A 16,271-nucleotide genomic window follows, 5' to 3' on the forward strand; every position below is an offset into this window, starting at 1 on the left:
GGCAGTTGGGTTAGCCCCTTGAGCCGTGGATCTGCCCAAGGTTTCTTCCTTGGTAAGGGAGTTTTTCCTTGCCCCTGTTGCTCTTGGGTGCTCCTTGTTGGTGCCCCCCCCCCCCCCCATCCCAATCCTCCCCCACCTTTCTTATGCAGCCCTTGCCACTTAATCTACTAAACCCCTCTTCTACTGCACTTTTTACCCCCCCCCCATAAATGCACAAATAGGCTGACACCAGACATAATTTCACTGCATTTCTTACTTCCAGTAACTATATGCATGTGACAATAAACTTCCTTGTATATACACACACACACACCCATACACACACACACACCCATACACACACACACACTCACACACACACACACATGCATACCGGTATATACACACACACACCCATACACACACACACACACACACACACACACACACACACACACACACACACACACACACACACACACACACACCCATATACTAGATCTCCAGGTGCATGTTAAAAGAACAGAAATTGTGATAAAGCAGAAAGTCACTAAAGATAGGTTCGGAGGAATGTGTGAGTGGCTGAGGTGTTTTCCACCAACGTGCGTCATCTGAAATACCTCTCATTGTTCTGTCGGTGAAAGTTGTTGTCTTGGTTTTTCAGCAGCGAGTCAAGTGACTACAACCTTCCACCTACATTTCCCCCTTTACATTTGTCTCCTTGTTTAGTCTGTGTAGTCAAGCGTAGCATCAATCTGGCAACAGTGATAACAGCTAATGAGATGAGATGTGTATATATGTTGTGTATGTATCAATGTATACACTACAGGTTTGTCAAAACTAAATGGAAAATGTGGGCAGAAATAAAGGCAGAAACAATGTTTTTACACCATATTTAATAAAACAACATAACTAATTATTATTATATATATATATATATATATATATATATATATATCAAACCTATTGATTCAGCTAACTTAGACATGTAGACATTCTTGTCTATAGTTTATTTACCACATGTTGTGTCAGTGCAAATTCTGCATGCTAAGCTAATGTCTGATGCTAACCCCAGCGTGCGGTGGTGGCGGAGGACCCGGCGTGCGAGGCTGCGTCCATGCAGGCTGTTCTGCAGGAGATGGGCTTCTGCGACACGGCCCTCAACCAGCGGCTTCTCCTCAAGCACCGCCACAACCTGCTGGACGTGGTCAACGAGCTGGTGCAGCTTAACGACAATGAGTGGTACGCCTCACGCCACTGAGGAAGGAGAGGATGAACACGCCATGGTAACCGGCCTGCCTGCGGTTCACCTTCGGGCCATCAGAACATTCGGCTTCAGTCTTTTTTTTTTTTTTTTTAAACATAAGAAAATTTTGTGTGAAGATGGTGCTGGGTTTGTTGTGGGTTTGGCATGCTAAGATGTGTACTGGAAGATATTAATGGGGCTCTTCATGAAAAGGTGTGTTTAAATGAACAGTGGATTGAGTTTTGTGTAAAATTAGCAGTCCCATCTTCAGTTTAGATTATACAGTGGTAGACTAGGATAGGGTATGGGAGGAGTCAGTGGGAGAGGAAAGGTGCCCCACTTCAACTTACTGTGGCTAAAAACTAGCCAAGTGTGTGTGTACTCAAACAGTGATAGGAAGGATATGGGGGAAATGAAACTTTCATGTTGACTGAGGTAGGGTGAATGACAAAGATACATAAGAATTTGTTCTTTGTTTGGGCAAAATCCAAGTTTTGGTCTAAAATGCCCCATACCAATAGTACTCTGTGTGTCTTTTCCGTCAACCCGTCATCAAAGCCTATCCTGTTGGATTGTGTGTGTGTGTGCGTTTGTGTGTGTGTGTGCGTGTGTGTGCGTGTGCGTGCGTGTGCGTGTGTGTGTGTCCAAAACATTACCTTAGTAAATTCTTTCAGGCCACGTGTCTGTGCTAAAGAAAGGCTTCTGACAAAACAGGGGGATGAGAGAATTGGCCTCATGTGAGCTCTTGTGCTGACCTCCAGTGGGTCTCAGAGCCGACTCTTTCCCCTCTCCTAGTCTGCATCTGCCACAGTAGTAGGAAGTCAAGCGATACATACGTTTACAGAACTCAGACTATAAAACCTATACCTGAAGACACATTACACAATGCATAGGACACTAATGACTGTGCTGAATTTTTTGTTTTGTTGCATTTTCAATAAAATTGTGTTGCTCTCTGTAGACACTGAAGGACTTCAATGCAGAAGCATGCAATGTTAAACAAGAGAACTGTCAGTAAATTAAATTTTAAACCTTCTAGAATGTATTTGTGATATTTGCACTGTGGCAGTTTAGAATGGATCATGTTCAAGATGGCAGCATTAAAATGAGATACACTTTGCCTGCAATGTGTTACACTAAAGTTACTATAATGCAGATTTTTCCCTTGCTTGAGGTCCACCATTCCCTTTTTTCCCTGTGACCGCATAGAGTCCCTCGAACATTCCAGAGTGAAATCAAATTGCAATGAAGAGATGACACCCTTTCATGCCGTTGACCTTTATAGACATTCTCCACAATCAAATAACAGTGCATCATAGAGGGGTGTTTTGATCTATAAACATTACTTTTTTATTTTGATTTTTTTTTTTAAAGATAAGCCTATCTTGTTATGTTTTATAGTGAAAAGAATGTAGTTTACAAGAGCAGCAAAAAGTAATTAATTGCATTTGTTAAATGTATCTCCAAATTTTATTTTTATGCTAATTTGATGATCTGATGAAGTACTTTGTCTTTTTGTCTGTTTGTTTTTCCACGTCTGACCTATATGAAATCAGAGCTTTGACCATAACTGCCCATAAAGCCAGTGTCAAATCCCAGTTCTTTAACCATAAGCCTACAGATAAATCTGAGACCATACATGACTCTGCTGAGCCGACATTATTTGGAATGTGTTTTGAAAGCACGGCCCGTGCAGACACATGTTTTCTGTCTGCTCAGCTGAAGTCTCACTTCCCTTTCCACGAGAGGGGACCTGAAACATAGCCTACATACAGAAATATCCCTGTGCTCTCTCTCTCTGTTTTTAAATCGTGCTTCTTGTGTTGTTGTGCACCGACAACGGGGAGGTCGGCTGTTTCTCTCTTCCTCGATTTTGCCTTTTTTCCAGAAATTAGACGTGAAATGGCATATTTGTGATGATGAATAGCCTACAGTGAAAACGTGAGCTTATATTTCTATAGATAACGTGGCTGGTCATAAGTAGAGACAGAACTTTCGTTTTTTTGGCCTAGGCCTAAAGGCGAAATGCGTTTGACAAAGTGCATCTTGTGTTTTTCATTCTGAACTTGGCACGTTTAATTGTGTTTGCCTTCTGCTTAGAGATAATGTGGTTGTCACTTGGATTCAGGCTGGGCTGTAACAGGTTCAGCAAGATAACAGACAGGTTGTATCAGAAAACAGAGTGTAACTGCTGTTTTTAGCTCACCAGATTATTGATGAACACTGGAGCTGGTAATGCCTCTTGTTTGTTTAATAAAAACTGGAGACCCCAAAGCTATTAACTATTCTTCAAGGAAGTCATTATATTTTTAGTAAAGCTGCTTGTTATATTTGCTTTACCACACTGTAAATAACTGGTTGAAGAAATAAAGTATGTCAAAACTGAAATTAATAGAGTCCTCATTTCCTTTTGTCATTTCCTTATGTCATTTCCTTAGCTGGCCTACAACATAAGGAGCTTCAGAAGCTTCAGAAAAGCATGTCTTACCGACAATTACCACGGCGTGGCGGTAGCTAGTTTGGCGTCCATAGGCTAGATGTTATAAAATCTAGAAAGAAGGAAGTCGTTGCGCGGCTTGCATTTGATAATTATGCTATTGGTGGGCAGGTCCTCCTTTGTAGTTTGACCAAAGCAGATGTTTAACTGTGGTCTTCCTCGGAAAGTTTTGGGACATACACATATGGTGATAGAGAAAGGTAAGAAACGTTTACAACATTTGGCGTCTATGCGCAGGGATTGTGTTCTTTTATAGGTTAAAGCGTTACTTTTAAAAATAATGATTCATAAGTCATGTTTCGATAGTGTCCTTCTTATACCAATTATTCTTTCCAGTTTAAAGTTTGTTAACCTGTGAGAAATTAGACGCAGCCACCCGGTAGCCTAATGGAAACTAGGACTGATGTGAAATCATATGGTTCTAATTATGAATTATGCTTAGGCCTGTTAGTCGAAGAAAAACACGTTTTAAGAGATGTCTTAACATAGCTGTTGTATTCACAGTTCTTATCTTGAGCCTTCTTCAACTAGCCCAGTCATTGACATGTGGTAGGCTATAGTTTCCTGGGAAGGTGTTGTTAAAAAAAATAAGCAAAGGTATATAGCCTACACTGAATGTTTCTCTAGTTGGAATTCATCACAGTTTGCTGTGGAATCCCTTAATGAATTAACCTATAACCTGTTCCATCATTTAATGTCAACTGTGTATTTGCAAAATCTTCATGTGAATGTAGTCTCTTTAGTTTCTTTGCCCCAAATACTTTCTACATTTGCTAATGTTTTGTATGATATAGTGTGTACTGAGTCAACTGTAAAATTGGCCAACTTAGAGTCAACATAGCCTAGTAATATGTAAATGAAATGCAAACATTGTGTGGAGTTGTGCACTACAGCATGATCAATTTGTCTGATATGACCACATACAGCTGGGCCTGCTTTGTCCCAATCAGACGGTGAGGGGTGTCAGTGAGTCATGGTCTCTTTAGGGCATGGATGTTCCCCCCAAGAAGACCAGGACGTCCTCATCGGCCAGAGCAAAGACAAGCGGAGGCAGTCCAAGTGGCGGGAGTATGGCAGCATATCAGACCCTGCTGGGGACACCTGTCCTACGTGTCAAGGAATAGGACGCATCCCAAGAGGTAGGCTACTCTTGGTGACAATGGAGACCAGGTTCACCACAGGCTGGTGTGAGCTAGTTTTCGTTGTGGGATTTTGACGCATGGCCCTGGCGCTCATTTGGTGTGTTCTTTAGGTCAAGAAACCCAGCTGGTGGCGGTGATCCCCTGCAGTGACCAAAGACTGAAACCGAGACACACGTAAGTCTCATTTACACCACTGCACTAACTACCCTGGCACTGTCTCCTCTCCCTCACACTTAGGAACAATAATCTGCTTCTTGCTTGGCTGGCAGGGACAAACTGCAGTCACAGTTTGTGAGCTATGGCATGCATGTGACCACATGTCTCAAAAACTCAAGGAATCTTCAATTATACTTTTACCACAAGCCAAAGTCCACCATTCCTGTAAAAGTTGCAGCTGTTCAGTCATGTAGTTAACTCATGCATAGCTTACATCTTATTTGCTGGTGTTTAGAAGTCGCTGTTTCCTTCACAGAAAGCTGTACGTGACCATATCGGTGGCGGTGTGCCTCTTGACCTGCGCGTTGATCCTATTCTTCCTCTTCCCTCGAAGCATGACTTTATCTCCAGTCATCAACAAATCTGTGATGGTGTTCTTCACTCCCAGTACAGTAGAAATGAAAGTCACTGTGAGTCATCAGCATGACCCTTTCATTGCAACAAATGCTGACAGAATAAACTAGTAGACTAGTTGACTGTACTGCAGTGATTACAACAAAACAGAAGTTAATGTATTACAATTTTAATACAGGCATAATAAATTGTTTGACGTTTATGGTTTATGCCTTTTGTGAAGGACATGTTTTAGGTTTTGAAGGACATGTTTAGACTTTATGCACAAGATATTTTATCAACATGTCCTTCAGAGTATTTTTGATAATTTGACGCCCATTTGTCACAATAGCAGTACTAACTGTTAGCAGTACTAACTTTTTTCATTTCCACCAAATCTGAATACAAACCATGCCACACCCATTGTCAGTTGTTCAGCATATTGCCTTAAAGAACATACGGTTTGACCTGTACACATCATTTCCCCGTGTTTCTTCCAGAATGTTCTAAACATCACCAATGAGAACTTTGTGAGTGTCCAGGCTCATGACATGGATCTGCAGGCTTTGATATGGGACACTGTTGTGGGCAAGATAAAGATCTCCAACGTGACCACAGTGCGTCCACGCTCTCAAAAATCAGTAAGTCTGAGTGTCGTTTATCGTTTTCCCGACTGTCAAACGAGGAATGTGATAATCGCGTTGTATTAATTTGTGAACGCCTCTTTCTCCTCTGACTTGTCTAGATCACTGTCGAGGTTCCAATATCCATAGAGGACGTTGGCCTAAAGTAAGTCTTATTTTCATGTGAGGTGCATTTTCATGCTCATTCAAATCATAGCTTCGTCTTGGCGGAATACGACAGTTTTTTTTTCTTGTCTTCTCAATGGAATAAACCCATTTGTTTAAAACACCCATCACCTTTAATTTGCATATTGGGGTCAGGACCAGATACATTCTTGTTAAGTCTTAAGCTCGTTTTTTACTTTGAATTAAGTATGCTACCTTTCTATCCACAGTGGTTACTGCAAGTCCAGCTCTTATCGAATCCACACCTTATTCCTTCACTTGCAGTGAGTATTGTACCATATCATATTTAGCTTACAACCTAAAGGAAAGCAATTCCCTCTCTCTCTCACGCACACACAGTGAGCTTTTTGCTGACATCGTTTTCCTTGCCCCAGAGACCTTTGCCCTGGACGCTGCCCTTGCCCTGACCCATAAATCTATAGGTTCAGGAGAGGAGGAGTGTTTTAGAGTGATTCCAGTCACACATTTATTGAGATATTTTTAGCCTACACAACATGATTGTTTCATTGTTATTGTCCATAAGGACTGCCCAATGGATGTTTTTTCAGTATACATTACCCAACTTATCCTAAAATAAAATCATTTTATTGCTCATTTAGCATAGTATTATTTAGCCAACTAATGGTGAAACTTACACAAATCCCCTGTTTTAAAAGAGTACCAAGGTGTGGGAGCCCTAACCCTAGGAACATAGGGCTGTGGGAACATAGGGCCTAATTTTCAGTTGGAAAAAATGTCTTAGGGCTGTGGGAACATTATGGCTGACCCCGCTTATACACAGCGCCCTCCTTATTTACGCACCCCTGCTAAAGTGGACTAAAAACAGGTATTTAAAAAAAGAATTTTTTGGTTATCATAATCTCAAATTTATCCCGAGAAAAGGTATAATCTAATAAAGAAATTAATATTTAACAAAAACACGTATGCCAAAATTAGTGGCACCCCAAGATAATCTTTTTAAAAAGTGTCTGTGAACTTTCAGCAATAATCCATGACTTTCTTTTTCACTATAGTATGAAAATAAAGTAACACAAAGGTCAAATCCCTTAGTCATTTTTCAGCATGGGAAAGGCAAGAGAATACAGTATGCTAAACTCAAATAAAAGGAAAGTGCGTTGACCTTTGTAAATCAGGGAATGGCTATAAAAAGTAAGTCAAAAATGCCCAAATAGGTTTTTAACAGCTTCTACTTTCCATATGGTGCTTGAACTTCTAGCTGCATCGCATGTATGACGTCATGCGTTAAATTCACATGGCAGTAATTAGTTGGTTCACCCTTTATCTTCTCTGCTCTCTGGATGTTCCTGTTTGTCAGTGAAATACCTCTTTGTTGTGTTTTTATATGCTTTGTATCTTGCCTAAAAATCCAAACCCCTTCTTAAAATGTAGTTTGACTTGACATTTACAGTTAAAACAATAATTAAAAATGTCCAATCAACTGGAAATGTGACAAACTTGCTTGAACAAAGACCCAGTGCCGCCGCTCCCACCACGCGCATCACGCACTGTGCAAAGGGCACCAACATTTAGCCAATAAGTAGCTTTACTGCAAACCGCGTTTCACTCTTCCTCGAGAACGTTTACAATGACAAAATGCACCAACACTATGTTAGATGCAAGGATGATGACTTCTTCCTCTCAATCTCCACCATGTGGCAGATCTAACTTGACTTTCTTACTCCACTTAATTGGGAACGCATCTTGTGCGCGCAGGAGAGACACCAAGAGAGTGGCAGATTTCAGCTGGCTTGTCATTGTGTATCTCCTTTTTAATATACAAAACTCATGGAAAGGAAATCATGAAGGCAACAAAGACGAAGCTACAGGAGGTTGCGACTGAGGTTGCGACTGAGGACTGAGGTTATTTGGTTCCCACTACTGACCATTTTTAAACTCCGATTGGGGAGAGGGCTCCACAAAGCAATTACCGAAATGGCCAGCAGCGGCTCTGCAAAGACCCGTGTTTATCTTGCCCCCACGTACAGTGAGGAGGATGGTGAGTGAGGCAAAAAATAAATCCATAAGAATCACTAAGAGAGTTACAGTATCATCATGGGGTCACCAAGGCAGGAGTTACTGAATGCTACATTGACTGTCTGGAATCGTGGTCTATTGTCAGATGAAATGAAAATAGTCCTTTTTGGCAAGAAACACTTTAGGTAGGTTTGGAGTACATAGTAGAATGACTAAACTAAGTAGAGCCCCATGCCTACTGATGATTATGGTGGAGGGTCTGGGATATTGTGGGGCTGTTTTTATTCCAAAGGCCCTGGGAACCTCATTAGGGTTCATGGTGTCATAAACTCCAAGAAGAACTTGAACATATTCATTGAAAATCTGTCAATCTCTGCCAAGATACTAAAAGTGGGCCATGATTGGATTATTCAGCAGGTCAATGAACCAAAACACGTGTCCAAATCAACACAATATGGTTTATTGAACACAAAAGAAGATTACAAGCTGTTTTATTGGCAAAGGGAGGTTTAACAGAAGTATTACATGCAGGGGTGCCAATAATTGTGGCACTTGTCTTTTTGTAAAAATATGTATTTCATTATGAGGTGTTTTTGTTTCTCCTAATAAATTTGCTTAGCTTTTCCTTTTTTTCTTCATTGTGAGGCCAAAATATGATTTTTTAAAAATACCTCTTTTTACTACACTTTACCAAGGCTACCAATAAACGTGGAGGGCACCGTAAGTGTGTCTCATCATTCTGATGAGCAACACAAGACGAGGTGGTTGTGAAAAATGCGTGGTCCTCCACCACCAGTGTCCCATGGGTCAGACACTGACCCTTTTCACTTAGTGGGGATGTGGCACTGAAGGGCTGTTTCTGAAATGCAAAATGCAAGCCTTCAACATCCCCATTCTCCTCATACAGTAGGCTGCCTCAGCCTCAGAGTTTCATTGAGGGTCGTCCTGGGACCATGTGCCTCTTTCCTTCCGCCTCCATAAGTGCCTTTGTTCTTTAATGCCCACTGTGGTTTTTTTTGTGGCCTTCACAAATCGTATGATTCTGTAAAGTGGTAAACCTTAAGAAGTTGTAAAATTGTAACTTCACACGTCACCTATTCTTGTAAAATTACTGTTTGTACATGCATGGAATGCATGGCTCCCAAGCTGATTTTATGCTGGCTGCCATAACACTGCGTTCTCTCTTCTACAGGATGACTATGAAAGTGTTCTATCTGGGTCACTCCGAACAGCTTTCCATTGACACATTTCAGTACATTGACTGTGGAACCAACAGCACGGTCCCTCACCTGACTTGAGAGGCTGACCAGTAGGGTTTGTGGGGAAAAGATTGCTAATGGCTGGTTTATCCATTGGCTATATAAAAAAAAAAACAGAACACTGTGAAGAAGGAAGTCACCCTTCTGATATTACAACAGCATTACTGCTGTGGGTGTTGCCAGTTGTATTTCACAGCTTTCTTCCACTTTATTATACTGTTGACAGCTGTGAGATACAGAGATTTCTGTTATGCATCAAAGATAAAAAATATTGTTCATTAATACAATGTTAAGGGCCGTTCAAACCAGGAACGATAAATATAAAGATAACTATAACGATAAAAGCATCCACACTGACCAATGATGAGTAAAGTCGTTGATGAATGTGATGGATTCTGATTGGCTGAAAGCTTTTTATCGTTCTCAAAATAGCTCTGAAAGTGATCCTCAACAATATCGTTATTCATGTCGTTATTGTTATAGTTTATGGGTGGATGTCGTCATTCATTTTAGCTAGGATGATACTTTTTTAGCGTTATCATTTCAGTTTTCGTTCTTGGTGTGAACGGCCCTTTAGACAGTAGACTCCAAACAATCCTACCAAATAGAATGTTGAAACAAAATTTTACAAGAGCGGAAAAAAGAAAAAAAGGGCTGTGGTCACTGGCATAGAATACCAGTTCTATACAGTTCACTTTCTCTCAATTCTACGAATGAGACAGAAGAGAAGTTTTTGATTTTATTTGTCTTAATTGTTGCCTGCTGATGCCATTTGATGGACAAGTTGGAGAGCTTGAAAGGATGGAATGTTGCTCTCAGAGTAGAGTGAAAGTTGAACTACTTGGATGTCACCACTGCTGGGCATACTGTATGGACTGGAAGACACAAAACCGTCACTGAGTACTTGGTCATGGAGGGAGAGTTTCGGTGTCAGTATGTTTTTGTAAAGTATTTGTTGCCTATTGTGTTTGCGCACTTTATCTGAAAGTCCAGTGTTTTTCTGAATAAATATCTTTCGATCGTGATTCATTTATGAGCGTGTGAATTGTGAAATGTCACAGTAAAGTATGTATATAGTTTCTAACACCTAGAATACATGGTTGTCAGTGCTATGGTGTTGTGTCTCAGAAACACCAGGTCAGTATTTTTTTATATGCTGAGCAAAAATGAAAGGCTTACAGTGTATCTATTCTCAATCTTGGCACTGTAGCCTTTTCTTTTAGCATTTGTGGTAGAATTATTCTCGCTGAAGTCTGTAGGGGGAAAAAAAACAACGTTTTATTTTGTTTTTACCCCATTCTTCCCAATACTGCTAAGACACATAGATGGAAAACTCCATGTACCACATTCTAAGTAACCGTTTAATCCCAACATTTACAAGTATTTGACAGATTTTCCATTTGTACAGTGGTTTACCTTCTTCAATTACCAATTTAGGTATACAAATTCCAAATTAGCATTTTATGTAAGAGGAATGCAAATTCTAAAGAACCTGTAATCCTGTGACTGGTTTCCTCATCACCTGGCATGGCAAGAGGATTTGACTGATATGGTACAACAGGCTGTTCAGGTCGGCTTTCCTTTGCTGTCTTCTGTTCAGGATTTTGGTTTTCCTTGGTCTGGTTGAGTGTTTCAAGAGAATGATAATATGCTTAATTAAAATTACAGTGATCATAACATCATGATGTGTGTGTTTGTGTTGGTGCCGTCTTTGCCACCAACAATGATGTATCTACTTGGGGAAAATCAGGAGTCTGACTTTCACAGACAGACAAGGTAACTAAAGATTATGAATGGCATTGCCCTTTGTTAATGTCACTGAAAGGTCATTATGGTTTCAATATAGCAATATTGAAGCAAAGGCAAAACATACTCTTCAGTCTTTATATGTGATCAAAATCACAAGGCAAAGATTCAAAAGATAAAACAATAATGTTACATTTAATAACATATAGTACTGTATTAGTCACACAAGATTATTGTCTATTAAGTTAAATAATAGAAAACAAGGGCTTACATTCTTCGTATGGGTGCACAACCTGTGAGCCAGAACAAACTGCCGCCGCCGTGCCTCCCAATGCATTGCTGACATTCTGCACTGCCCTGTGTTTTAATGATAAAAGATTAACAAATCAACAACAATCCATGCAAGCCTTGGAAACAACAAATCAAAGACAAATACCACCATACCTGCCCTAATAGAAACCCTCTGCGGTGAACCACTCAACCACCAAAGCCTGTTAGGGAGCTCTGCCTGTGGTGGACCTAGAACTGGTCACACAATTTATGTTTGTCTAGAGCTTCTGTGATGCAATAATAGTGTTTGATCATAATGGATAGATACACACAAAAGTTTGCACAGTCTCAGAGAAAGAAGAAATGTTATTTTGTTTATGTTTATGAAATTTGTCCAAAGCAACTTACAAAAATACAAAATTACAATAATTTAAAACAATAGTTTTGAAAAGTTGGTAAGCCTACATTAAGGAAAATAGTAATAATAACAACAATGTCAACACAATATCAATCAAATAATGGAAATAAACAAATGCCATATACATGCTTACCACAACTCATAAGAACCATAAGAATGAATGAATTAAGTGCAAGCTGAACAGTCTTTAGACCCTTTTTGAAAGACCCAAAACTATCACAGGAACGCAGAGCACTGGGCAACTCATTCCACCAATGAGGAACCACTGATGAAAAGAGTCTTGAATTTGACCTCCTAGCGTTTATGACTGGTCGACACAACATACGCTCATCAGAGGTCCGCCGTGGGCGATTGGGGATTCCCAGCAATCAAGAAAAAAAAATCTTAGTTAATTTAGTGAGATGAGAATTTACTTAAAAAATTTCTCAAATTCTAGCAGCTGGTGGTGATTCCCTAGCACAGTGTTTTTCAACCACTGTGCCGGGGCACACTAGTGTGCCGTGAGAGATCATCAGGTGTGCCGCAGAAAATTACCCAAATGTCACTCACTGGTCCAGAAAAGATAGATAGATAGATAGATAGATAGATAGATAGATACTTTATTGATCCCCAGGGGAAATTCAAGGTCTCAGCAGCATACATACAACACAAACACATTCTTAACAGCAGAAAGACTAATTAAAGTACATAATATAATTAGTCTTTCTGCTGTTAAGAATGTGTTTGTGTTGCATCAAAGAATTTATAACCACATGCTCTCATTGATTGTATGATTGCACTATTTGTGGTATGCAGACATTGTACAATGGGGGCCCCATATCCAGTATTCACAGAATCATCACATATCCAGTTCATAACAACAATTAAATTAGATATAGTCATCAAATGAAACAGAGGGCGCTTGTTTTATTGAGCAGGTCTTGCATAGAAGCCATAATAAGGCCATATCTGTGTATTATTTGAAATTTTAGGCTATGGTATGTTTATTTTTTCTTCACACAGGATGTTAGTGTGCCGTGGGACATTTTAAGTGTCAAAAGTTTGCCGTGGCACAAAAAAGGTTAATAAACACTGCCCTAGCAGAAGCATCAAATGACCACGCGATGGCAGCCTCGCATCGACACCATCAGACTTCTCTCAGTCTACAAGGTTTTGGTTAGGAGAAAGAAAATAATGACCAATATATTTAACAACACCAAAGGTCTCGGTGAATACTTAACACCTCATGGATACAAGTAACAGACCTAGTTTCGACTGCTAAATTACCTGACAACGAATCTGGGCCTAACAATGCTATTTTAAGTCTCAGCAAGAGCCTTTGGGAATGTATCCACGCGTCAGGCCTACGTAAAAATGGAATACAATTTGTAAAGACAAAAAAAAAAAGAATTATACATGGATAGTTTCGTGGCCCAAGCACTGTAATGAAAGTCGAGAACTTTTGATATTTGATGAACGCTAGGACTATGCGCACCAGCAGAGCGCGCGGTAGAGAGGGAATGGAGCATGCAAGTGACGTCAGCATAGGGGTTGTTATTCTCTGTCTTCTTGAGCAAACTGCATTTAGTTTACTGTCTCAGTAGGGGACAGTGGACGTGGTTGTCCCTTATCACGGCAAAAATGATCTGCTTTTGAGTGGCACTGGCATAACTGGATATTCCATCTTCTCTTCTGGAAAATGCTACCATAGACGGAGTAAATCGCGTTGAGGTAAACAGTCCGTTTTGGAGAATCATAGGGTATTTTACGGCACATGAAAGCGCAATTGGGTACTGCGGTATTCATAAGGTTATCAGTGCTGGAGAACTGATACACGGGAAAAACTGAAATTTAAAATAGGCTAGACTGTAAACCTATTGTATGACATATTAAATTACTCTTACTTCTTTAGGTTTACTGTGTGTTAGTAATTACTATTTATATGATGTAGCGTTGAGGTTTAGGTTAACTTCAAAAAGAGAGCTGAACATATGTCAGATGGACCAAACATCAACGCACGAATACTACTGCATTTTTAACCCTTAGAAAATATGGAAGTGAATTGGTTAGTTTTCAATGCATCTCAATATGTAAGCGATATTGTTTGTTTTGTTGTCCTCGTTGTTATTCAAGCAAATCGTCTGCATGCCTGGAATACAGCGCCAAAACAACCGGATTATATTTTCAGATAATCTGCCCTATAGCAGGTTGCACTGGAACTGGAAGGGCATAGGCTATAGCCTACTATATTTCATTCACAGCATTTCTAACTTGAGATCCATGCACTCCCTTTAGAAATCCATTTCGATTTAGCCATCTTAAGCGGATTAGGAGGAGCAAATAGGCAACGAGAACAACCACAGACACCCAATTATATAAATCTTGGACTAAATCGCCAATCATAGGCTAACCTACAATTTAAGGCAAACAAAAATATCTGCGATTTTCAATTTCTACACTGAATATAGTGTTGCTTTACTTTGTAATTCCATGAAAATAGCTCTTCCACTTAAAAAGTGTAATTTCAAAATAATTGCTTTAGAGTTTGTGCTCAGTTTCTTAATAGTCTATTAAATAAATTGTGTATTGCTGAACTGTAATGTTTGCTGAGAATGTGAGTATTTTCCAGTAATCAGTGATTCTGACCAGTTGTTTTGTTTGTGCTTTGATAAGGTTCATGGTGACTCCGGTGCTGGTGCCCTCCTGTCTCCCTTGTGTACCTTTGAAGTAGGTGCAAATGCCAAACACTTAGAGCAACAAAGACAAGTCTGCTGTCTCACTGAAGCGGGTGAGAAAACCAAGTTGCCATGGGAAACCAGTTGACCGAGATTGCCCCCAACACACCGTTCCTGCCTAACTTCCAGTCCTTGCACGTGGTGGTGATTGGACTGGACTCGGCTGGCAAGACCTCCCTTCTCTACAGGCTCAAGCTGAAGGAGTTTGTAAAGACCATCCCCACCAAGGGTTTCAACACGGAGAAGATCAAAGTGGCGGTGGGCAACAGCCGGGCGATCACCTTCCAGGTGTGGGACGTGGGCGGCCAGGAGAAACTCCGTCCACTCTGGAAGTCCTACACGCGTCGCACGGATGGCATGGTGTTCGTGGTGGACTCCACCGAGGCAGAGCGCATGGAGGAGGCCAAGGTGGAGCTGCACAAGATCACGCGCACGTCCGAGAACCAGGGTGTGCCCGTGCTCGTGCTGGCCAACAAACAGGACCTAGCGGCCGCGCTGGCCACCTCGGAGGTGGAGAAGGTGCTGGCCGTGCACGAACTGAGCGCCTCCACGCTGCACCATGTGCAGGGCTGCAGCGCGGTGGACGGTCAGGGCCTTCAGACAGGCCTGGAGAAACTCTACGAGATGATCCTCAAGCGCAAGAAGATGGTCAAGCACAGTAAGAAAAAGAGATGAGCGGTCTCCTTTTTTGGCGAAAAAGAAGGAGGGGTGGTCACCTCATTGACCAACACACTCATCTTAACCCGGACAACCTCCAGTGAGAGGGGTTCATCCATTGAAGGAGGATTCTGTGGGGCAAATCCCTGGACAAAGGAACTATCCCAGATGGCCCAGGGGTCAGGAGAGAATGGATTTGACCTTTATGTGTCACAGAGTATTGAACTGCTTCCTCATTACCTAGTGTTTTTGCTCTGCGGCTGCCCCTTCTGTATCTGAGGAAAATGTGATACCTATGATAGGCTCTAGCATCAGCAGGATCGTAAAGCCCTTGAAGTCTGTTATGCCTTTCTTTTCTTTCCTCCAGCAAGATTGCTGTATGTAGACCCATAGCTTTGGCAACACATAGGTTTCTTTTGTCAGCTGCTCCTCACAGAGATGCCTGTTTTCAGTTGTTATTAGCCCAACTGCCTTGGCTGGTATTAAAAAAAGGCCATATAAGTGTTATGTTTTGGTAGTTGTGGAATAAACAGTTCAAGTGAAATCCCTTCACGTCACTAAAAAGACAGATTATAGTTGGAAAAAAAGGACTGTTTTTACATGCTGTACATAGTTTTTGTAATGCTAAGGAATGAATAAATTATCAAGGACTTTGACACAAGACACAATGTATCTATAGCCAAATCTGTTCTATCTCTACCTTTGTACCACCGCAATTGCTCAATTTTGTTATACTAAAATCCAACCAAGGAGAAGTAAAACAGGCTTGCTGAACTAAATCACTGACTATGAAGCAATGTCTTGTGACATGTTCTCATGGTCTCAGTCTTCCTTCAAACAAGGCAGAGCTTTTTCTGCCACCACATTAATGGAAGCCCCCTTTGGCTATGAATCCTACCCTGGTTAGCATGTATAACAGGTATAGGATTACTGGAGTACACGGTCCTCCCTGGGGGTGATGAAACACAACTATGTTCAGATGGCCCTTTGAAGCTATTTATAGATGCACTC

General features: G+C 40.9%; 3 protein-coding genes across 6 annotated transcripts in view; all 3 read left to right on the top strand.

Moving 5' to 3' along the window:
• nbr1a (NBR1 autophagy cargo receptor a) overlaps positions 1 to 3,613 on the top strand; it is a 15,040-nt gene extending 11,427 nt beyond the window's left edge. For all 3 annotated transcript variants that reach the window (XM_076298376.1, XM_076298377.1, XM_076298378.1), the window contains one exon: positions 1,055 to 3,613. In XM_076298376.1, coding sequence (XP_076154491.1) covers positions 1,055 to 1,240 — 186 coding nt within the window. In that variant the 3' untranslated portion in view covers positions 1,241 to 3,613. The remainder of the gene's footprint in view (positions 1 to 1,054) is intronic.
• A 181-nt stretch (positions 3,614 to 3,794) lies between these two features.
• Positions 3,795 to 10,480, top strand: tmem106a (transmembrane protein 106A). Of its 2 annotated transcripts, none has more exons than XM_076298379.1 (8): positions 3,795 to 3,922; positions 4,649 to 4,861; positions 4,975 to 5,038; positions 5,337 to 5,490; positions 5,914 to 6,054; positions 6,159 to 6,202; positions 6,432 to 6,485; positions 9,389 to 10,480. In XM_076298379.1, the coding sequence occupies exons 2-8, from the start codon at positions 4,696 to 4,698 to the stop codon at positions 9,492 to 9,494; spliced, it is 729 nt and encodes a 242-aa protein (XP_076154494.1). In that variant the 5' UTR covers positions 3,795 to 3,922; positions 4,649 to 4,695; the 3' UTR covers positions 9,495 to 10,480. The 2 variants fall into 2 exon arrangements, with proteins under 2 accessions (XP_076154494.1, XP_076154495.1); XM_076298380.1 differs by having other exon boundaries at positions 4,673 to 4,861.
• Positions 10,481 to 13,453: 2,973 nt separating this feature from the next.
• arl4d (ADP-ribosylation factor-like 4D) lies at positions 13,454 to 15,921 on the top strand. The gene is made up of 2 exons (XM_076298381.1): positions 13,454 to 13,599; positions 14,542 to 15,921. Exon 2 carries the CDS (start codon positions 14,676 to 14,678, stop codon positions 15,276 to 15,278), a length of 603 nt encoding a protein of 200 aa, XP_076154496.1. The 5' UTR covers positions 13,454 to 13,599; positions 14,542 to 14,675; the 3' UTR covers positions 15,279 to 15,921.
• The last annotated feature ends 350 nt before the right edge of the window (positions 15,922 to 16,271 follow it).

Source organism: Alosa pseudoharengus, unplaced genomic scaffold, assembly GCF_046254945.1.
Source record: "Alosa pseudoharengus isolate Yale_2024_CS ecotype anadromous, Long Island Sound unplaced genomic scaffold, YU_APseudo_1.1 YU_APseudo_1.1_scf_21, whole genome shotgun sequence".
Classification (NCBI taxonomy): domain Eukaryota; kingdom Metazoa; phylum Chordata; class Actinopteri; order Clupeiformes; family Clupeidae; genus Alosa; species Alosa pseudoharengus.